This window comes from Trichomycterus rosablanca, chromosome 3 (assembly GCF_030014385.1).
Source record: "Trichomycterus rosablanca isolate fTriRos1 chromosome 3, fTriRos1.hap1, whole genome shotgun sequence".
Taxonomy (NCBI): Eukaryota; Metazoa; Chordata; class Actinopteri; order Siluriformes; family Trichomycteridae; genus Trichomycterus; species Trichomycterus rosablanca.
Window position 1 is genome coordinate 1,570,793 of NC_085990.1, and position 22,943 is coordinate 1,593,735.

The following is a 22,943-nucleotide window of genomic DNA, read 5'->3' on the forward strand; positions in this document are numbered from 1 at the left end:
GATGGATGGACGAATGGATTTATGTATGAAAGGATGAACGGATGGATAGACGAACTGACAAATGGTTGGTTGGTTGGATGGATAGATGCTTGGTTGAATAGATGGATGGGCGGACAGACGGTTGGTTGGACGGATGTACGATTTGTTGGATGGTTGGATGGACGGTTGGTTGTATGGATGGACGGACGGACAATTGGATGGATGGATGGTTAGTTAAGTGAGTGAACGGTTGGGTGGACAGATGGACGATTTGTTGGATGGTTGGATGGACGGTTGGTTGTATGGATGGACAGACTGTTGGGTGGATAGATGAATGGATAGATGGTTAAATAAATGGTTTTATGGATGGGGGACGGTTGGTTGGATGGACAGACAATTGGATGGATGGATGGTTGGTTAAATAAATGAATGGTTGGTTGGATGGATGAATGGATAGATGAACAAATTGATTGATGAATGATGGATGTCAGAATATGAAAAACCTTCTAACATCTTTATATTTTTGTAACATTAAAGTTTATATTGTCTGATATTCACAAAAACATTTATATTAGCAATAAATGCTAAAACATCATTTTGCTCTGAATTGTGTGATTTTTATAATATATAAATATGTATGATAAATAATTCTGTAATGTGAATAATCCTGTCAGGGTCGTTATTTTATTGCCTCTTGTGGTAAATAGCGTCACACTGAACGATCTTTACTGGAATTATTATTATAATTATTATTAAGCATTAAAAACGTCCCGACTTTTACTGATCAAAGTGCTTTTCAAAGCCGAGGGGTCAGATTTTCTTTTAGAAGCTAAAAGGCCGGATGAGAGGTTCACACGCAGGAGTCCACGGCCCACAGATCTTCTGATAGACTTGTGAGTGGGCGGAAGAGAGAAGTAGCATTGTCGGGCACGAGATGGGCGTGGCGTGCGTCTGTGCCTTCCCGACCTTTTAGTGTTGAAATGAATGAGTTCTTTTTATAGGCTCAAAAATGCTACTGTGTAAAAATATGCAGCCGAATTCTTCAAATGGGGTTCTAGTGCACTCCGCCCCGCTACGGGCACTGACCATGCGTTAAGGTGCAGCACTGAATGGCACTGGTGCCCAGTAGGGCTACTGAGATACCTCTGATCATAAGAATCCTTCATATTGGTCTGATGTATGCAGTTTATAGCATGTTGGCACCGTTTGGCCAACAGTAAGTAGACGCCTAATTATAAACTAGTTGGATGAGAAGGTCTGGTGCCAAATACCATGCCAACATGACCGTGTCACGCCAGTGGTGTCCATGGGGTCGCAGTCAAGACTCCGCTCAAGGCCGCTGAAGCCACTGAGCTCGGGAAAGCCTGTCATGCGAGAACAGCAAGGGTCCTTCCCCAAACTATTTACAAAAAGTTAAAAACATACTTTATTTTATATAATTGATTTTAAACACCTGTTACCAACAAAACATCTGTGTGTCCAGTATTAACAGGTGCTTGACTAGCAATCAAAAGGTTGAGGGTTTAAGCCCTGTTGCCGCCAAGTCGCCACTGTTGGGCCCCTGAGCAAGGCCCTTAAACCTCAATTGAAATGGATTCTAAATGGATTCGGTCATAATTGTAAGTGGCTTTGGATAAAAAGCAGTCTGTGTTCTAGCAGACCAGTAATGTAAAGGGGAAGGACATGACTCAAAGGGGAGAGAGCGATGCAAATCCCCACACTCCTATTAGAGAAGAAATTACAGTCCAATTAATAAATACAAAGTAATGAAGGAATAAAGGAAAACAATACAACGTCCGCAACCCACGACGGAGAGTGGGGGTTAGAACAGGGCTAGCGCAGGAATGAGAGCTGGATGGCACAATTTGTGACAGACTTGCACCACCTGGACCCCCTTACCAATCTCTCTGTGGTGTCGTGACACAACTGGGGCGTTCAGCTTTCCCGGTGTGTTCCTCGCAAGGCCCTAAACCCCGAAACACCCGGGCGTGTTCCCAGAACACAACAGAATGCTGATGTTCTGCGTCGGCTAAAACCGGAGTGAACCGAACAGTCCGGCATCCCGTCATCAAGAGAAAGAGACAAATAAAACAGCGAGAAGCCGCGACATCTATAGAAAACCTTCCACCTGGAGCGCAATCAGAGAACGACAGGTTACTCCGTGACCCCTCTGCCAAACAAAATAGTTCTGTCGTGATCGTTGTGTGTTCTTCCACCCGTCTCAGGTTCCCAGCTGCATCTCGTCCGGATCCGTGCGCCTCCACGCGTCCAATCCCAACCTGTCCTCCGCCGACCTGGTCGACGAGAAGAGCTACCCGGAGCCGCTGGACCTGCCCATCGACGTGTCCAAACTGCAGGAGGACTTCTGCCGGGTCGCCGGCAGCTGTAAGTACCAGCGAACACGCCCCCAAACATACAGAATATAGTGTTAGTTCAGTTCTGAGTTATACAAATAATAAACAGGGGGAAATGGAGACCCAATTTAGTTGTATCCAATTCCCTGATGGTATTTCATCCTCCTACGTACACTATGAAGGGATTCGAACCCGTTTGTGATTCCAGTGCACGCCGGTCTGAAGTCGGCCCTCGGCTCGCTGAGCACAGAGAAGGAGAAGCTGAGAGTGATGATGGATCAGGAGAGCTGCGTCTCTCCATCAACACAACTACTGGGATTAAAGAGCGCTCTGGCTTCTGTAGGTCCTACACACACACACACACACACATATATACACACACACACACACACATACACACACACACACATCAACACAACTACTGGGATTAAAGAGCGCTCTGGCTTCTGTAGGTCCTACACACACACACACACACACACACATATACACACACACATATACACACACACACACACACACACACACACACATATACACACACATCAACACAACTACTGGGATTAAAGAGCGCTCTGGCTTCTGTAGGTCTTACACACACACACATACATACACATACACACATACATACACATACACACATACATACACATACACACATATACACACAGATACAAACATACACACACACACACTTACATACACCCGTATACACACATATACACACAGATACAAACATACACACACACACACACATACATACAAACAACCGTATACACACAGATACACACACACACACACACACATACATACACATACATACACCCGTATACACACATATACACACAGATACACACACACACACACACACACACACACACATACATACACATACATACAAACACACACACACACACACACACTTTTTCTCTTCAGCAAGCTCTTGATCTTCTCTTTATAACCTCATGCTCTGCACTAACCACAAGCTTTGCTGTTCCTACTCCACGCACGAGGCTTCACACATCTAACACTTAATGAACTTGTGTGTGTGTGTGTGTGTGTGTGCACGCTCATGCTTGTGCGCCCGGCTGTGCTTACGCCGCTTGCTTCTTCTCTTGCTTCCGCAGGCTTTAGCGCAGAACTCGGATCTGAGAGAGCGCCTCTGCAGGATCCACAGTGAGTCGCGCATCTCAGAACCCGCCGTGGTTACAAACTTCAGCGCCGCTTCGCTTCAGGTGGGTGTGGAAAATCACCACCGCCCCTCTGTTATGCTCTTCTACTATCGCCTTTTCACTGAACGTACACAAATTCCCACACACAGACACACTACTTATGTGAGAAGCTTCTCAGAAGGGCGGCCGTTGTCCAGACGTAGCGTATAACAGCCAAATGTGGCAAAAAATAATGATATATAAGCACCACGTCAGCTGTTTAAAAACACCCGTACTGTTTTTTTACTCAAATGGAAACTGTGACCCTTGATCTACACAATTTAAACCCTTTTGTTTATAACAGAAACACTGAGAGGAGTTCATCTGTACAGACAAAAACAGAAGCGAGATTTTACTCGGTCTTTCCGCCGCTCCTGGCTGTTGTTATCTTCTCCAAATCTGCTCAGAAAGTCTGATTCATACAGCAGGAATGAATCATGAATCATTCAGTAGTGTGCGGTCGTCTGTTCTAAGCATTTCTGTACTGGAAAAATCAAAAGGAACTGCAGGAAAAAACATCACTTTATATCAGATTAAAGATCAAACATGTTGAACTCTTACCAGAAGGGATTCCTTCCTACTAGCTGCTGCGATTACGACCCCTGCTGGCTGATCGACGGTGCTGCACAGAGACGGGGGATAACGGAGATCGGTGCGTGACTCTCCGTGCGCGATGCGGGTCTCCGTGTGAACCTGTCTGGTGCAGGTGGAGGTCTGCAGCAGTAAAACAACACACATCGGGTCTGTCTGAAAACCAGACACATTTCCCATCATCCTACACTCTTGAGAAGAGGGCATGTCTAAATTCTTAGATCCCTTAAAATGCTCCTGGTGAGGTGTCTTAATTCTGAGTGATGATCTGACCGAATAACGAGGGAGCGTCCGACGCCTCCTCAGCGCTTAAGATCAATCCCAGCATTCAGTGCGGCACGACATTTCGGCGGACGAATCAATGCGGAGCAACCAACAGAGTTCCTTTTAAATGTAAATAAATTCTGGTTGATGTTTAATCTGTATAAAGGTGTAATTATACGAGTGTGGTTTATTTGGGAATTGGGGCGTCAGGGAGAGTTTAAATGTTTTCGGTACACGGATGTATCTCTGTATTAGTAGAGCGTGTAAATAATCTGATTATGAGCTCCATGTGTTATCAGAATCCTCTCTACTGAAGCAGCTCTTGTGTAGCAGGTCCATCAGTATTCTGTGGCTATTTCATCTGGTACGTCTAACACAGGTCAATGTTTACTCCAGCTCATCGATCTTCTGTTCAGTGAAGTTCAGACGGATGTGTAGAGAAGGTCGCAGGTTTAGTATTCAGGCCTGCACAGTCTATTAAAAAATCCGGGGTTATCCGAGGTTATTATGTTGAGAAAATAACAACTCGCTGAGAGTTCAGAACTGAAGAGCTTCACTTCCCCCACTGTTCTCTCGATTTCCCCGACTAAATGTCCTCATCCAGTCCCACTGAGCATGCATGTAGATGTTAATGACCGATAAAGTGTGTGTATATTTATCTGCGTTCCTTGTTCGTACAGAAGCAGGACTCCACCGAGTGCTCCCGTCACCTGGTCCACCAGGCGTCCAACGAGAGTCGAGCGTCCATCGCCGAGTCCCTGTCCGAATTCTTCGACGCACAGGAGGTCCTGCTGTCAGCGAGCTCCTCTGAGAACGAGGTACGGACCGACATTAATGGTCACTCTGTCGCAGGTACACAGTTTTGTTACCTGCACTTCACCACCCTGTAATATTTCCTGTACAGCTTGACAGTTTTTCACCCCACCTTCACTGCCCCCTCTGTGCTATGGACGCATGACAGTTTCTTTATTTTTTAAGCTACATGATGCATTGTTTCCCCAGTTTTCCTCCTAATCTAGTTTCATCCAATTCCCCAATTAATTATATCACAGTTTGACTTATTTTGCTTTTACTAGGCAAGTCCGAGCAGCTCCAGTAGCAGAATTAATGTGAAAATGGAGCAAATTGCTTGTGCCTAAAAAAATCACCTCCCTGAAGCACCAAGTGAACGTTTATCTCCATCTCTGGAGGGTTCTCGTCCCTCTCGTCCTCTCTAGTTCCTCCATGACTCATTTCTGCACTAGTATTAATGGTTGGAGCAGAAGGGATGCTAAGAACATGACCTCTATATATATTATCATATATATACACTGATCAGCTCCACTTACCATATAGAAGCACTTTGTAGTTCTACAATTACTGACTGTAGTCCATCTGTTTCTCTGCATGCTTTGTTAGCCCCCTTTCATGCTGTTCTTCAATGGTCAGGACCCCCACAGGACCACCACAGAGCAGGTATTATTTAGGTGGTGGATGATTCTCAGCACTGCAGTGACACTGACATGGTGGTGGTGTGTTAGTGTGTGTTGTGCTGGAGTTTTTAAACACCTCACTGTCACTGCTGGACTGAGAATAGTCCACCAACCAAAAACACCCAGCCAACAGCGCCCCGTGGGCAGCGTACTGTGACCACTGATGAAGGTCTAGAAGATGACCGACTCAAACAGCAGCAATAGATGAGCGATCGTCTCTGACTTTACATCTACAAGGTGGACCGACTAGGTAGGAGTGTCTAATAGAGTGGACAGTGAGTGGACACGGTGTTTAAAAACTCCAGCAGTGCTGCTGTGTCTGATCCACTCATACCAGCACAACACACACTAACACACCACCACCATGTCAGTGTCACTGCAGTGCTGAGAATGATCCACCACCTAAATAATACCTGCTCTGTGGTGGTCCTGTGGGGGTCCTGACCATTGAAGCATGCAGAGAAACAGATGGACTACAGTCAGTAATTGTAGAACTACAAAGTGCTTCTATATGGTAAGTGGAGCTGATAAAATGGACAGTGTGTGTAGAAACAAGGAGGTGGTTTTAATGTTATGACTGATCGGTGTACAATAAAGGCGTGTCCTCTCTCCCGTCAGCCCTCGGACGACGACTCGTACATCAGCGATATCAGCGACAACGTCTCGGTGGAGAACTACACCAGCGAGGCCCAGAACGACAGACTCCATTCAGGTGTGTATTCAGATCTCAGACCAGCCCAGAGGTTCTGACCAACCAGAACGAGCCCCGTCATAAAGAAAACATTCACACTACAGCGCTAAATATACGACGACTGTTCTAGAATGATCGTTCCTCTTTGCAAAAGATTAAGTGCGCTCTCAGTGCAGGTCCTCTTTTAACTGAATGGGCACAAATTCTCATAGACGCCCTCCAAATTAGGATGGAATGGAATTAGCATATTCCTATGGTTTCAAAATGCCCAACAAGTCCTCGGTCAGGCGTCCACATACTTTTGGCCAGATTAAGTTTAGTTACTGGTGTTTTATTACTTTAGACAGAACAGTTTATTTATTGATTTATTTATTTATTCTCAGATTGTGTTGAGAACGGCTCTTATAAAGCAAAGCGCCGCTCCCTGCTCCCCTCACCGAGTCCTAACACCAGTAACATCAGTCTGTGGAACATCCTGAGGAACAATATAGGGAAGGACCTGTCCAAGGTGGCCATGCCGGTGCAGCTGAACGAGCCGCTCAACACCCTGCAGAGACTGTGTGAGGAGCTGGAGTACAGCGAGCTGCTCGACCGGGCCGCCAACACACAGGACCCGTTCGAACGCATGGTAAAAGATTTACTCTCATCTTCTTATTTATTATTATTATTATTATTATTATTATTGTTGTTGTTTTGTTGTTGTTGTTGTTTATTATTATTATTGTTGTTATTGTTTATTGTTGTTATTGTTTATTGTTATTATCATTATTATTATTATTATTATATGTTTTATTAATGTTAGTATTATTATTATTGTTATTATTATTTTTGTTTTCTTATTATTTTATTAATTATATTTATTATTGTTGTTGTTAGCAGTAGTAGTATTTTGTTATTATTATTTTATTTTGGATTATTTTATTATTATTGTTATATAATAATTATTAGTTTATTAACATTGTTTTTTATTATTATTGTTATTATTTTGTTTTTATTATCATTAATTAATTATATTGCTATTATTAGTAGTAGTAGTACTTTATCATTATTATTATTAATTGTATTATTTGTATATTATTAATATTACAATTATTATTATTATTAATATTATATTAACATTATTATTATTATAATTAAAGAAAAAAATTTTCATTATTATCATTTTTATTATTATTATTTATTATTATTATCATTATTATTATTATTATTATTTATTATCATTATTATTTATTATTATTATTATTATTATCTTTATTATTATTATTATTATTATTATCTTTTTTTTTTTTTTTTTTTTTTTTTTTTTTTATTATCATTATTATTGATTATTATTATCGTTATTATTATTATTATCATATTTATTTATTTTTATTTTTATTATTTATTATTTGTTTTTTTTATTATTATTATTTGTTTTTTATTATTATTTGGATGTCATTTCTGCAGAACATCCTGCCCCGTTTGAATCTTCAGGCTTATTACCTTTTATCCTCTGACTGCATCCATTCATCCTGTTACTGGCCGTCCTCGTCCTCTTTTACCTTCAACTCTTCCAGGCACTGAATCGGTTCTTCTCATAATGTGTCTGTAATAAGAGCTTCAGTTTGGTTTTGAGGGCTTTACGTGAGATGTTATGGGGGTAGGGAGGTTTGTGTCAGACCCAGAATGCACTTGTGTGCCGCCCTTCCCCTCATGCCCGTGTACTAGGATTTATTAAATCATGGAGGAGATCTGAGGGACGTTTGAGTTACGGCGTCACTTTGCATTAGCTAATCAGATTTCCTACCACGGGAGCTTCGTCCTTAAAAGCAACGTCTGATCGAAGTGCATCTGACGGTCACTGGCTATGACTAAAGAGGAGAGTCAGCGTCATTCTGAGTTAGTTCAGCGGATCCGGTGACGTTTAGAAGGCTGACGGAATAAAAATGAGGAACGTTATTGTGTTCGTCTCGCTGTCTCTCAGAAAAGATGTCTATGGCCAAAAGTATTTGGACGCCTGATCATGAGCTTGTCGGACGTCCCTTTATAAAAACAAACATTTTTACCTCTGTGATCATTTCAGCTAGAACAAGAGCTGCTTTTCTTTTCTGAGAAGGTTCTTCCCAATTATTGTGGAATGCATTTTCAGGACTGTTAAGGCTGCACAAAGGGTGAAATGGCAACTTCATATTAACGCCTGTGGCCAACAAACCCTTGCATAGGCGTCCACATAGTTTGGTCATACTGTTCATACTTGTCGGTGCGCTCACAGTGCTGGTCCCAAGCCCGGATAGAAATATGAGGGTTGTGTCTGATTATTAAACCAATCAAAACCATCGGAACACTGATTGTGATTCTTCACATCAAACAAACGCTCTTTTAACTAAAAGTGCACAAATTCTCATAGACGCACTCCAAATTAGGATGGAATGGAATCAGGATCATATTCCTGAGGTTTCAAAATGGTTAACAAGCCCTTGCATAGGTGTTCACATACTTTTGGTCAGACTGTTCATACTTGTCGGTGCGCTCTCTCAGTGCTGGTCCCAAGCCCGGATAGAAATACGAGGGTCGTGTGAGGGTGATCCCTAAAATACGGGAGCAGTTGAAAGACAACAAAAGATGTATCGGGACTCCGATGGTCTGCACAGAGATCTGATTATCAAACCATCAAAAACCTTCGGGAACGCTGATTGGGCACAAATTCTCACAGATGCACTCCAAATAAAAATGGCATGGAATTAGGATATTAATTCCTGTGGTTTCTTTTATACATATATATAAATTGTTTATGCATTTTTTTCTCTTTTTCTCCATGTAAGTGCGTCCAATTGCCCGATTGCGTCATGCTTCCTCTCCACCAATGCCGATCCCCGCTCTGATTGAGAAGAACGAAGCTAACCCACGCCCCCTCCGACACGTGGGCAGCAGCCGTATGCATCTTATCACCTACACTTTGACGAGTGCAGTGCAGCTCAGCGTTGTGTACGGAGAGACACACCCCGAGAGCACTCTATTCTCATCTCTGTGCAGGCGCCATCAATCAGCCAGCAGAGGTTGTAATTGCACCAATCATGAGAGAGAGAGACCCCATCCGGCTTAGTCCCGCCCATATCTGAACAACAGGCCAATCGTTGTTCATGTGGCCGCTCAGCCTTAGGCGGCAGGCAGAGCTGAGATTTGATACGATGTATTCCAGATCCCAGCTCTGGTTCCAGCATGTGTTTTACCTCTTTTAACTGATTGGGCGCAAATTCTCATAGACGCACTCCAAATTAGGATGGAATGAAGTTTCGAAATGGCCAACAAGCCTTTGCTTAGGTGTCCACATACTTTTGATCATACTCTTCTTTTCGGTGCGCTCACAGTCAAAATAGACAAAAATAGGACTTTTGTATCCGCTGTGGCGACGCCTAAATACAAAAGAAGCTGTAAATAAATGGATTGAATTTGTGCACATTTCCTTCAAACCCTGAAATGTCTGGACGCCTGGAGTGCAGGGAGTGTTTACGAGTGACCGTGTGGGGTAACGGAGAGTCAGTATTAAGGGAGGCAGAGGAGTTGAGTGATCTAAGCGTTCCTCACCGTCCCGGCGCTCCATTAGAGAAGCTTTTAAACATCTCGCAGCCCGTAAATAATCCTTCCTACCAGCCTCACATCGGAGAGGAAGGCGTGAGCGTAAGAGCCGTGAGCATAATGGCTTCAGAACGAGCAAAATTGCCTATTTAAGTGCTGATGACTGAAGTGATTAGGCTGAACGCTCTCAAGTGTCCCCGTTTCGGGAAGTCCGCGCCCCGGGGCCAAGCCGAAGCCGGACCAGACTTCGTTGAAAGGTCGTGGGTCGTTTAATCGAGATGCTGTCCGGCTGCTTGGGTAAAATCGTCTTCATGCTGACATTTAAATAAGTGCAGCGGTTCTTAAACTGTCTGTCTTGCTGCTCCGCCGGAAAACTGGTCAAGTCTCACGACCCCGTCTTTCTGACCCACTGATTTAACAGCGTACCGTCACGGCTGACCTTCCTTATGAATTAACCACACCACAGGACAGGAAGCAGAAGATGCAGCAACTACCTGCAGTATTCGCCGTTTGTTTTGTACTCGACGCACAAGCTGGAACTCGTCAGTGCCGGTTGCCTCGTGACTCGCTACTCTTTCCAGCCGAAACAAAGGGTCATGTGTTAGTCACGCGGTAGCTCCTGCGTGTCCACTTGCAGTCTTGAGTTCCATTAAGAATTCTGTAGAGTCCCATAAGGAGTTCTGTAAAGAGTTCCATAAAGAGTTCTAGAAAGAGTTCCGTAAGGAGTTCTGTAAAAAGTTATATAAAGAGTTCCATAAAGAGATCTGTGAAGAGTTCTAGAAAGAGTTCCGTAAAGAGTTCTGCAAAAAGTTCTGTAAAGAGTTCCATAAAGAGATCTGTAAAGAGTTTTAGAAAGAGTTCTAGAAAGAGTTCCGTAAGGAGTTCTTTAAAGAATTCTAGAAAGTTCCGTAAGGAGTTCTGCAAAAAGTTCTGTAAAGAGTTCTGTAAAGAGTTCCATAAAGAGATCTGTAAAGTTTTAGAAAGAGTTCCATAAAGAGTTCTAGAAAGAGTTCTAGAAAGAGTTCTAGAAAGAGTTCCATTAAGAGTTCTTTAAAGAGTTCTTTAAAGAGTTCTAGAAAGAGTTCCATTAAGAGTTCTGTAAAGAGTTCTAGAAAGTTCCGTAAGGAGTTCTGCAAAAAGTTCTGTAAAGAGTTCTGTAAAGAGTTCCATAAAGATATCTGTAAAGGGTTCTGTAAAAAGTCCCATAAGGAGTTCTGTAAAAAGTCCCATAAGGAGTTCCGTAAAGAGTTCTGTAAAGAGATCTGTAAAGAGATCTGTAAAGAGATCTGTAAAGAGTTTTAGAAAGAGTTCCATAAGGAGTTCTTTAAAGAGTTCCATAAAGAGTTCTAGAAAGAGTTCCATAAAAAGTTCTGTAAAGAGTTCTAGAAAGTTCCGTAAGGAGTTCTGCAAAAAGTTCTGTAAAGAGTTCCATGAAGAGATCTGTAAAGAGTTCTGTAAAAAGTCCCATAAGGAGTTCTGTAAAAAGTTCTGTAAAAAGTCCCATAAGGAGTTCTGTAAAGAGATCTGTCAAGAGTTTTAGAAAGAGTTCCATAAAGAGTTCTGTAAAGAGTTCTGTAAAGTGCGCGTCCACTTGTGGTCTTATCCTAGCTTTTGTGGTCATTTTGTGTATTTTTTATTTTTTTTGGGGTCCTAGAAAAATGAGCAATAAAAAGAAAATTACTTCTCACCATCGTTATTGGTGCTGAACTTTTGAAAAACAAACTGGAACCCTTAAAAATGTGCATCATCTTTGGTTTGGGAACACATAAAAAATTATTTACAGTATTCCTTATGGGAAAATCCTGTTAAATTTTGATACTCATTGTATTCGGTACTTGTCGTGTCATCCAGAACCAAATAACGACCGAGGTATCGCTGACGTTACTGTTTCCTTCGAAACGTGTCGAAACTGGAGTGTGAATGTGACGATTCTAATGATTTCTTAATGTGTAGGTGTACATCGCCACATTCGCGGTGTCCGGCTACGCCTCCAGTTACTACCGAGCGGGAGGAAAACCGTTCAACCCCGTCCTGGGGGAGACGTACGAGTGCGAGCGTCCAGACAAAGGCCTCCGCTTTATAGGGGAGCAGGTAGGTCGCTAGTCATCATTACAGATGTACACAGCTTGTCTTTCTGCTTTTATTCTTGAGGTTGGTCGTATTCTTGTCTTTCTGTAGGTCAGCCATCACCCGCCGATATCTGCGTGTCACGCCGAGTCTAAAAACTTCATCTTCTGGCAAGGTAAGAGGTCAGCGGTCAGCGCGGGCAGGGGTTACCTGGGCTCTGGTCTTGGACTGACCCCGGTGTTTGTGTGACTGTTTTAGACGTGAGGTGGAAGAACAAGTTCTGGGGAAAGTCCATGGAGATCATTCCTGTTGGCACCACTCATGTGGTTCTTCCTGGGTGAGCGTTCCAGTACCACCTTTCTTATCCTTCAAGAGTTCCGTAAAGAGTTCCGTAAAGAGTTCCGTAAAGAGTTCCGTAAAGAGTTCTGTAAAGAGTTCTGTACAGAGTTACGTCAAGAGTTCTGTAAAGAGTTCCATAGAGAGTTCTGTAGAGTTCTGTAAAGAGTTCTGTAAAGAGTTCCATAAAGAGTTCCATGAAGAGTTCCATAAAGAGTTCCATAAAGAGTTCTGTAGAGTTCTGTAAAAAGTTCTGGAAAGAGTTCCGTAAAAAGTTCTGTAAAAAGTTCTGCACAGAGTTTTGTCAAGAGTTCCGTAAAGAGTTCCGTAAAGAGTTCTGTAATTAGTTCCAGAAGGAGTTCTGTGAAGAGTTCTGTGAAGAGTTCTGTAAAGAGTTATGTAAAGAGTTCTGTAATCAAGTTCTGTACAGTTACGTCAAGAGTTCTGTAAAGAGTTCCGTAGAGAGTTCTGTAAAGAGTTATGTAGATTTCCGTAAAGAGTTCAGTAAAGAGTTCCGTAAAGAGTTCTGTAAAGAGTTATGTAGAGTTCTGTAAAAAGTTCCGTCAAGAGTTCTGTAAAGAGTTCAGTAAAAAGTTCTGTATAGAGTTCCGTCAAGAGTTCAGTAAATAGTTCTGTAAAAAGTTCTGTAAAGAGTTCTGTAAAGAATTCCGTAAAGAGTTCTGTAATTCCGAAAGGAGTTCTGTAAGGAGTTCCGCAAAGAGTTCTGTAAGGAGTTTCATAAGGAGTTCCGTAAAGAGTTCTGTAACGAGTTCTGTAAGGAGATCTGTAATTAGTTCCAGAAGGAGTTCTGTAAATAGTTCTGTAAAGAGTTCCATATAGACTTCTGGAAAGAGTTCTGTAGAGAGTTCTGGAAAGTTTCTTAAAGAGTTTCACATAAATTCAATCATTTAAAAGGGTATCGCAATACTTTTACTGACTAGTCATGTGTATTTGTAGCGTTGTTAGCATGTCTGCATGTAAACGTCAATGCTAACTTGCGAACATTTCTTTATCTTTACAGTCTAGGTGACCATTACGAGTGGAACAAAGTGACGTCCTGCATTCACAACATCCTGAGCGGTCAGCGCTGGATCGAGCACTACGGAGAAATCCTCATTAAGAACTCCAGCAGTGATATCTGTCAGTGTAAAGTCACCTTTATTAAGGTGAGCTGAGTGGCCACGCACGTTACTGGAGTAGTAATCTGAAGGTTGCCGGGTCAAACCCCACCACCAAGTTGCTATTGTTAGGCCATAGTACGAATGTTCACGAATGTTTGGAAAGTTGCTTTGGATAAAAGCAGCGACTAAGAAAATAGCCTAGTGGGTAGAGCTTTGGGTGATCAGTAGGACCATGCAGCCACTGTTGGACCCTTGAGCAAGGACCATAACCCTCTGAGCTCCAGGGTCGCCGTACATTGGCTGCCTCTGTGCTCTGACTTCTTTGGAATCTGGGATACACAGCAAAATAATTTCCTTGTTTGTATTGTTTGTACTGTAAACAATGTGTAGATGTATATATGACAAACAAGGCGTTCCATCTGCTCTTGATTATGCTTAAAATGTACAGAATAAAACCCGTGGTGTTTAGAACAGAGCTAACTAAACACTTACGTGGGAGCGCCGTGTTTTCTCCCACTGTTCAGCTTTTCCACGCTGACGTGGTTCTGCTCAACTTCACACACAAGGTCAAATGCTAAGGCTGATTTCTGCACAGCAGCACCATCTTCTGGACACAAGGAGCAGTGCATGAGAGGGACCGAACCAACAGAATTAACTGAATTCCGCTTGATATTAGTTTTCTATCTGTTTAGCAGCAAATTGATAAGCTGTTATCAGGCAGGCAGAGTAAAAACATCAACATTATTTCACTATTTTATCAACTTTCATGAAAACAGTTGCAATAAAAATGTGCAGGTTTTTATATTAACTTGCTGTTGCTATTTTGTTCGGAGTCTAATTACATCATTTACTGTTTTTCTGTCCTTTGTTCTTGTTGGATATTATTTTGGATATTACAAAGCTGGAGTCATTTTTGCTTTTGCAGTTTAGCTAGCAATTCTTCAGATGTGACCGTTCTGCATTTCCTTGTGTGTTTAGCACCGTAACTGAGATTTAAATTATAATCCTTAAACATAGCGGTAAAAACACACGCTGGAACCAGAACTGGATCTCGAATACATCGTATCGAGTCTCAGCTCTGCCTGCCGGTTAAGGCTGAACGGCCACATGAACAACGATTGGCCTGTTGTTCAGATATGGGCGGGACTAAGCCGGATGGGGTCTCTCTCTCATGACTGGTGCGACCTCTGCTGGCTGATTGATGGCGCCGGCACAGAGATGGGAAAAGAGTGCTCTCTCTCAGGGTGTGTCTCTCCGTACACAATGCTGAGCTGCACTGCACTCATCAAAGTGTAGGTGATAATATGCATACGGCTGCTGTCCACGTGTCGAAGGGGGCGTGCGTTAGCTTCGTTCCCCTCAATCAGAGTGGGGATAGGCATTGGTGGAGAGGAAGCGTGACGCAATCGGGCAATTGGACGCGCTAAAAAGGGAGAAAATGCATAAAGAAAAAAAGAAAAAACATATTGGGTCCGTTTTCCATAAACTAAACACACGGATTTACATCTGACTTCAATAAATAAAAACGTAGACGTCCGTGTTTTCTAAAAAAAACTTACATAAATAAAAAAATAGCAATCTATTCAAAATAAAAAACAAAGCCATTGTGTTGCACGAATGATGAACACTTATTTACGTCTGATTTCTAATTATCACTGACCTGATATATGTAAATGTGGAACGTATGGATATTGGTTTGTTTCCCATCTCGTGTAAGGTGGTGTTTCAGAACTACGCAGACAGACAGTGTCGATCTTTAAGGCGGGACTCGGATCCTTAATGACGGTGCTGATGTTTGTCTGCATTGCAGGCAAAATACTGGAACTCGAGTGTGAACGAGGTGGAGGGAGCCGTGATGGACCACAAGGGGAAGGTCATTCACAAGCTGTTCGGGAAGTGGCACGAAAGTATTTACTGTGGCAGCCCGCCCACCGCAAGGGGCATTTGGAGAACCAGTAAGAGAAAACGTTTGTACATTCGCAGTCCACATACACGTGCAACATTCGGGTGTTCTTCTCTATCGTATGTATAGCTGTGCTGGCTGTGCTGCTGTACATACTGTTCACAGATGTAAAAATATTTAGCACATTTTATCATGTTCAGGATTTGATTTTAATCCACCGTGGAAGGAGTGTAGATTTCTTGTAACTGCTGCAATTACGACCTCTGCTGGCGGATCGAGGTGCTGCACAGAGACGGGGGATAATGGAGATCAGTGCGTGACCCTGTGTGTGCAGTACGGATCTCCATATGAACCCTGGTGCGGGTGAAAAGAAGCGGTCTGTAGTGCACATGTGTCGTAGGAGGCGTGTGTTAGTCACAACCACCCTGACCTCGGTCAGGAGTGAAGGTCAACAGCAGTAGAGGTAAAATACGATCGGGTAATTGGATGTGACTAGATTGTAGGCCACCTCTTAGGAAACTACTGGGGCGATCGGAACTCACCTTTTATATTTTGCGACAGTTTTTGAGTAAATTGCTTGCTAACTTTAAAATATACAGAAAATATATATAATATAGAGTGCCCAGGTGGCGCAGCGGGATATTCCGCTGACGCACCAGCACCGTGTTTCTGAACTCCCGGGTTCGAGGCTCGGTGTTGCCACCGGTCGGCTGGGTGCCATCTGGCAGGCATAATTGCCTGCTGTATCTGCAGGGTAGGGACCAGAATATATGTGGGTGAGTGGGTCTTCATACGCTGTGTAAGGACCCTGATTGGCAGAAGAGACGCTCGTGCAGGAAGCACGGACGAGAAGAGGAGGGCTGTACACGTGTAAAGAAAGGCGTGGGCAGCGGCGTGCTCTCCTCAGAAGCAAATCTGGAGTCTGTCAGCAGCGGAAGGAAGGGAAAATGGGGAGAAAATGTGTTAATATATATATACTGTAGTAAAGTATTTGAGAAGAACGTAATAAACTTGATGTTGTTCGTGTAGATCCGATGCCTCCAGACTACGAGCAGTACTACGGCTTCACCAAGTTCGCTCTTGAGCTAAATGAACTGGACCTCCAGACCAAAGCTCTTCTACCTCCCACAGACACCAGATTACGACTGGATCAGCGGTAAATCCCTCTAAGCTCTTTATTAAGACGTTCAAAAACAAACAGCATCACTTTTCTACATTGTTACCTTCCTTTGTGATGCATTTTTTCCAGCATCGTACGATCAGTGGCTCGTAGCCACTGATGTGCCACTGCTTTTGCATCATCATCACATGAAAATCTTCTTCCCCTTAAAGCTTCTTTGAGCGTCCAAATGTGGGAATCAGATGGCATTTTAGCTTTAATCTATGGACCCAGCCTGCCTTGTGTCAGCAGTTTAGACTGGTGGTGGTGTAACGGTGTGGGAAATGATTTCTAGGCATTCACTGGGAACGCATACTCCATCCGAGCTTCATTTGAATGCCACAGCTGGACATGGCTCGTTTTGGTACTACAGTGCACCATGTGACAAGCACAAGTCGTCTTATGCTGGCTTTCTGAACACAACAGTTAATTTGATGTACTTTAATGGCCTCTCCGGTCACCAGATCTGAATCCAGTTGAGCACCTTTGGGATGTGGTTGAATGGGAGATTTGCAGCATGACCGAAATCTCAAAGGAATGTTCCTGACACCTTGTTTTAAGAGCCGAGCCAGTTTTACCTAGTGTTCCCAGCTTGGAAAAATTATAATACGTTATAGGGCCAAAAGTAATTGGACACCTGACCATGAGATTGTTGGACGTCCCAATCCGTCCCAACAAACTGTATTAAACTAGAGCGACATCTATGTGATCTATTAAGCTAAAACAACAGCTGCTCGTCTAAGAAGGCTTCTCACGAGACTTTGAAGTATGGAAATTTGATCCCAGATCCCAGTTGATTGATCAGTTGATGTTCCAATTCATCCCAGAGCTGTTGAGTGGGACTGAGGTCAGGGTTCTGTGCAGAACACTGGAGCTTTTCTTAATGTCTTTATAGAGCTCGCTCATGCCAGAACAGGGAAGGATCTTCCGTAAACTGCATATAATTACCTTTATAACTGATTTATTACACTTGTTAGCAACTGTTGTGGCATAAAACACATAAATCCAAGAATAAGAAAAGGTGTCCCAATACTTTTGACCATATAGTGTATCAATGTTTGCTTTAAAGAGAGTATTTTTCTATCTAACAACTAAAACGCTACACAATAAATGTTCTAGATGTAATTTAAAGTAAATCCAGGCTTCAGTCGTGCTTGTATGCAGGTTGCGGCTCATCTGTATTCGAGTCTTGTTCAGGATTTTAAGTCTCAGTGAAACTCATTCAGTTTACAGATCGAATTTCTGAGAAAGCCAAGAGTCAATAATACCTCTGGGCATCCCTGAGTAAAATATTAGTATAAGGTGTGTGTGTGTGTGTGTGTGTGTGTGTGTCTGTGTGTTTCCTTTTTCTCTTTGTTAAATTGTCCATCTGTGCGGCTTTTATTCCACATTTTAACATCAAGTTGTCCCTGTAGCATCAGTCACGACCTTCACGCTGTGAAAGATGACGCACTACCTCAACCTCAAGCTACACAGGGACGAATTAACCTTGAGGTTTAAATTGTGTTTTTTATTTTTTTTACGTACCGTCCGTGTGTTTAGGTTACTGGAGGAGGGGAGCGTGGAGGCAGCAGAAGTGCAGAAGCAGAGGATAGAACAGCTACAGAGAGACCGACGCAGAGTCCTTGAAGAGAACAGCATGGAGCATCAGCCTCGGTTCTTCCAGTACGAATCACCTTGTGTTCTTCCTAATTACTCCGCCAGCGATGTAAATTATAAGCACACAAAATATAACAGATATACTCGGCACAGATCACACGAAGGCACAAACCTCTAAAATAGCAGGAGGAGATTTGTGATTTGTGTCCAAACTTTGCTTAATATTCATCTTTACCAAACCATTAAACGACCACTTTTGTTCTGAGACCACTTCTTCAAATTAGAAAGCTAGTCATATCCAATTCCCTGATCGTATTCCACCTCTACTCCTGACCAAGGAGGGTCGTGACTAACACATGATGCCCCCTCCGACATGTGTGCAGTACCGACCGCTTCTTTTTACCAGCACCAGACGGGTTTATATGGGGAGAGTCATGCACTGATCTCCATTATCCCCAGTCTCTGTCTCTTGGTGCAGTGCCATCGATCTGCCAGCAGAGGTCGTAATTGCAGCAGTCATGAGGAATCCCTATGGCCCTCTCTATTGTCCTTGAAGGACCCTGAGTCCCCAGATCTCAGCAGTAGTGGGCTAGCATACCTTACCGCTGCGCCACCCGAGCACCTGCGCAATATTATAATTTATTTATTTTAAATGTATTTTATTATCAGATAAAAGTTCAGCTTTAATCCCTTTTATCTATAACCCCGTCTTCCAGCCAGAGGGGGGAGTGCTATGTCAAATCTGTTTATTCCTTCTCACTCTATTACACTCTATAATTATGTATCAGTACTTCATAACTGTATTAATCTATTATTCCTATACTTCCTAATTACGGAGCTTTAGTGCTCGTGTATTCCTGTTAAACCTTCTCCTTCTGAAGTCTGTAAGCCTCAGTTGATGTTCCAGTTCATTCCAAAACCACTCGCTCATGCTGGAACAGGAAACTGTTGCTGCAAAGTTAGAAGCACATCATTTTATTTATATAACTGATTTATAACAATGCTTAATCATTGTTCAGTATATTATCTATGGATTCCTCCTAAATTATAGTGTAGAATATATACATTTTATTGCCAAAAGTATTGAGACACCTGAACACGAGCTTGTTGGACGTCCCATTTCAAAAACAATGAGACCTTCATGTGATCTTTTTAGCCATAACAACACTCGGAAGGCTTCTCACAAGACTTAAAAGTAGATCTGTGTATGGGAATTTGTGCCCATTCAGTCAAAAATGACAGCGTTTGTACGGCTGGGTTCTGATGATCAGTTGGTGTCCCAGTTCATTCCAGAGCTGTTGAGTGGGACTGAGGTCAGGCTGCTGGATTTTCTTGGTTTTTCATGTCTTTATAGAGCTTGCTCATGATGGAACAGGAAAGGGCCTTCCCTAAACTGTTGCTGCAAAGTTGGAAGCATGTAATTTCCTTCATATATTTATAATTCATTATACTTGCCAATTATTGTGGCTGAAACACACAAATCCAGAAATTAGAAATGGTGTCCCAATACTTTTGTCCGCATAGTGGATACACACCAATCAGCCATAACATTAAAACCACCTCCTTGTTTCTACACTCACTGTCCATTTTATCAGCTCCACTTACCATATAGAAGCACTTTGTAGTTCTACAATTACTGACTGTAGTCCATCTGTTTCTCTACATGCTGTTCTTCAATGGTCAGGACCCCCACAGGACCACCACAGAGCAGGTATTATTTAGGTGGTGGATGATTCTCAGCAGTGCAGTGACACTGACATGGTGGTGGTGTGTTAGTGTGTGTTGTGCTGGTATGAGTGGATCAGACGCAGCAGTGCTGCTGGAGTTTTTAAATACTGTGTCCACTCACTGTCCACTCTATTAGACACTCCTACCTAGTTGTTCCACCTTGTAGATGTAAAGTCAGAGACGATCGCTCATCTATTGCTGCTGTTTGAGTCGGTCATCTTCTAGATCTTCATCAGTGGTCACAGGACGCTGCCCACGGGGCGCTGTTGGCTGAATATTTTTGGTTGGTGGACGATTCTCAGTCCAGCAGTGACAGTGAGGTGTTTAAAAACTCCAGCAGCGCTGCTGTGTCTGATCCACTCATACCAGCACAACACACACTAACACACCACCACCATGTCAGTGTCACTGCAGTGCTGAGAATCATCCACCACCTAAATAATACCTGCTCTGTGGGGGTCCTGTGGGGGTCCTGACCATTGAAGAACAGCAAGAATGGACTACAGTCAGTAATTGTAGAACGACAAAGTGCTTCTATATGGTAAGTGAAGCTGATAAAATGGACAGTGAGTGTAGAAACAAGGAAGTGGTTTTAATGTTATGCCTCATCTGTGTATATTGTTGATGTTTTAGAGGCTAATCATTGCTTAACCAAACTACTGTTGGTTTGATTGGAACAGGAAATCAGAGGACGACACATGGGTCAGTAACAACACGTACTGGGAGCTGAGAAAAGATCCCGACTTCAGTAATCTGGACTGTCCGGTGCTTTGGTGAAGTCTAACTGACCGGCGCTCACTCACAGACTCAGTATGAAGAAAACGCACAGAGCTGAGTGAGAGGTGGCAAACCAAATCTGACCAGAGGATATGTCCTGCCTGATTACCTGGAGGAAACTGGACTGAAATGGACCACACGATTGTGCCCTGTTGCTGCTGTCAACTGAAGCGTCCGTTCGTCATTACTCACCCGATATTCCATTTGAAATGCCTTAATATGCTTCAAATATACTTTAAAGTGTGGTTATGCAGCTGTTGAATGTCTACAAATATGCAAACATGGTCCAGTTTGTCATTTTACTGGCTTGAAAATACTGACGTCTATATTGTTGCATAGTGACACCGTGTGGTGCAGTCTGGTACTGCAGGCGGCCAGTGTGTGCGTTTCTGTCCACATCATCATGTTTATGCACGTACTTTTGTCTTGTCAGTGTTATATTGTCTACCTCCTGTGTCATTTAATGGGTACATATAACATCAGTGGAGATATAAACACTTTTTGGCACACCACCCATACATCTGGTGGATTTCTATATGGCCTCAAATGCAAACGATCCTCCGCCAGCGAGGTAAAATATAAGCACACAAAATATAACAGATCACACAAAGGCACAAACTTCTAAGATAGCAGGAGGAGATTTGTGATTTGTGTCCAAACTTTGCTTAATATTCATCTTTACCAAAGCATTAAATGACCACTTTTGTTCTGAGACCACTTCTATCAAATTAGAAAGCTAGTCATATCCAATTCCCCAATCATATTCCACCTCTACTCCTGACCAAGGAGGGTCGTGACTAACACATGATGCCCCCTCCGACATGTGTGCAGTACCGACCGCTTCTTTTTACCTGCACCAGACAGGTTTATATGGGGAGAGTCATGCACTGATCTCCATTATCCCCAGTCTCTGTCTCTTGGTGCAGTGCCATTGATCTGCCAGCAGAGGTCGTAATTGCAGCAGTCATGAGGAATCCCTATGGCCCTCTCTTCTTAGAACGAATCAATCATCGTCCTTATAGGGCCCAGCAGTAGTGGGCTAGCATACCTTACCGCTGCGCCACCCGAGCACCCGCGCATTATTATAATTAATTTCTTTTAAATGTGTTTTATTATCAGATAAAAAGTTCAGCTTTAATCCCTTTTATCTATAACCCCGTCTTGCAGCCAAAGGGGGAACTGCTATGTCAAATCTGCTTTATTCCTTCTCACTCTATTACACTCTATAATCATGTATCAGTACTTCATAACTGTATTAAACTATTGACTGCATTGAGGGACGTATTAAAAACTAAAACAAACCACACGGCCTTGCTTCCAGTCCGGTTTGACTGAATTCTCACCACACTGCATCTGGGTGTCTCGTATTTCTGTTGTTTTGATTTGTTTTTGGTCTGTAACCTATGTGGATCCAGTTCTTCCTAAAGATAAAGTGGAATAAAGCAGTGGTGGTGGTGGTGGTGGTTGGAGGAACGTTCATTGACGGCTGCTGAGATCTTCTCTTTCAATAAACCATCATATTTAAGACGAGTCTGGATTATTTTTTTATACGAGTGGAATGGAAAGAAGAGAAGTCAAATTCAGTCTTTCTGGTGTTAGCCCCCTTTCACCCTGTTCTTCAATGGTCAGGACCCCCACAGGACCACCATAGAGCAGGTATTATTTAGGTGGTGGATCACTCTCAGCACTGCAGTGACACTGACATGGTGGTGGTGTGTTAGTGTGTGTTGTGCTGGTATGAGTGGATCAGACACAGCAGCGCTGCTGGAGTTTAAATACCGTGTCCACTCACTGTCCACTCTATTAGACACTCCTACCTAGTCGGTCCACCTTGTAGATGTAAAGTCAGAGACGATCGCTCATCTATTGCTGCTGTTTGAGTCTGTCATCTTCTAGACCTTCATCAGTGGTCACAGGACGCTGCCCACGGGGCGCTGTTGGCTGGATGTTTTTGGTTGGTGGACTATTCTCAGTCCAGGAGTGACAGTGAGGGGTTTAAAAACTCCAGCAGCGCTGCTGTGTCTGATCCACTCATACCAGCACAACACACACTAACACACCAGCACCATGTCAGTGTCACCGCAGTGCTGAGAATCATCCACCACCTAAATAATACCTGCTCTGTGGTGGTCCTGTGGG

At 43.0% G+C, this 22,943-nt stretch overlaps 1 protein-coding gene across 2 annotated transcripts in view; it reads left to right on the plus strand.

Annotated features, from left to right (window-relative positions):
- osbpl3b (oxysterol binding protein-like 3b) overlaps nt 1-22,329 on the plus strand; it is a 57,144-nt gene extending 34,815 nt beyond the window's left edge. Inside the window, exons 10-23 of one of the 2 annotated variants that reach the window (XM_062992379.1) lie at nt 2,205-2,364; nt 2,542-2,672; nt 3,458-3,565; nt 5,077-5,214; nt 6,487-6,580; nt 6,943-7,187; nt 12,068-12,205; nt 12,293-12,356; nt 12,440-12,518; nt 13,539-13,683; nt 15,449-15,593; nt 16,571-16,697; nt 18,243-18,365; nt 20,708-22,329. In XM_062992379.1, the coding sequence (XP_062848449.1) occupies nt 2,205-2,364; nt 2,542-2,672; nt 3,458-3,565; nt 5,077-5,214; nt 6,487-6,580; nt 6,943-7,187; nt 12,068-12,205; nt 12,293-12,356; nt 12,440-12,518; nt 13,539-13,683; nt 15,449-15,593; nt 16,571-16,697; nt 18,243-18,365; nt 20,708-20,804 (1,794 nt within the window). In that variant the 3' untranslated portion in view covers nt 20,805-22,329. The remainder of the gene's footprint in view (nt 1-2,204; nt 2,365-2,541; nt 2,673-3,457; nt 3,566-5,076; nt 5,215-6,486; nt 6,581-6,942; nt 7,188-12,067; nt 12,206-12,292; nt 12,357-12,439; nt 12,519-13,538; nt 13,684-15,448; nt 15,594-16,570; nt 16,698-18,242; nt 18,366-20,707) is intronic. The other variant, XM_062992380.1, reaches the window with a different exon arrangement.
- Nucleotides 22,330-22,943: the final 614 nt, after the last annotated feature.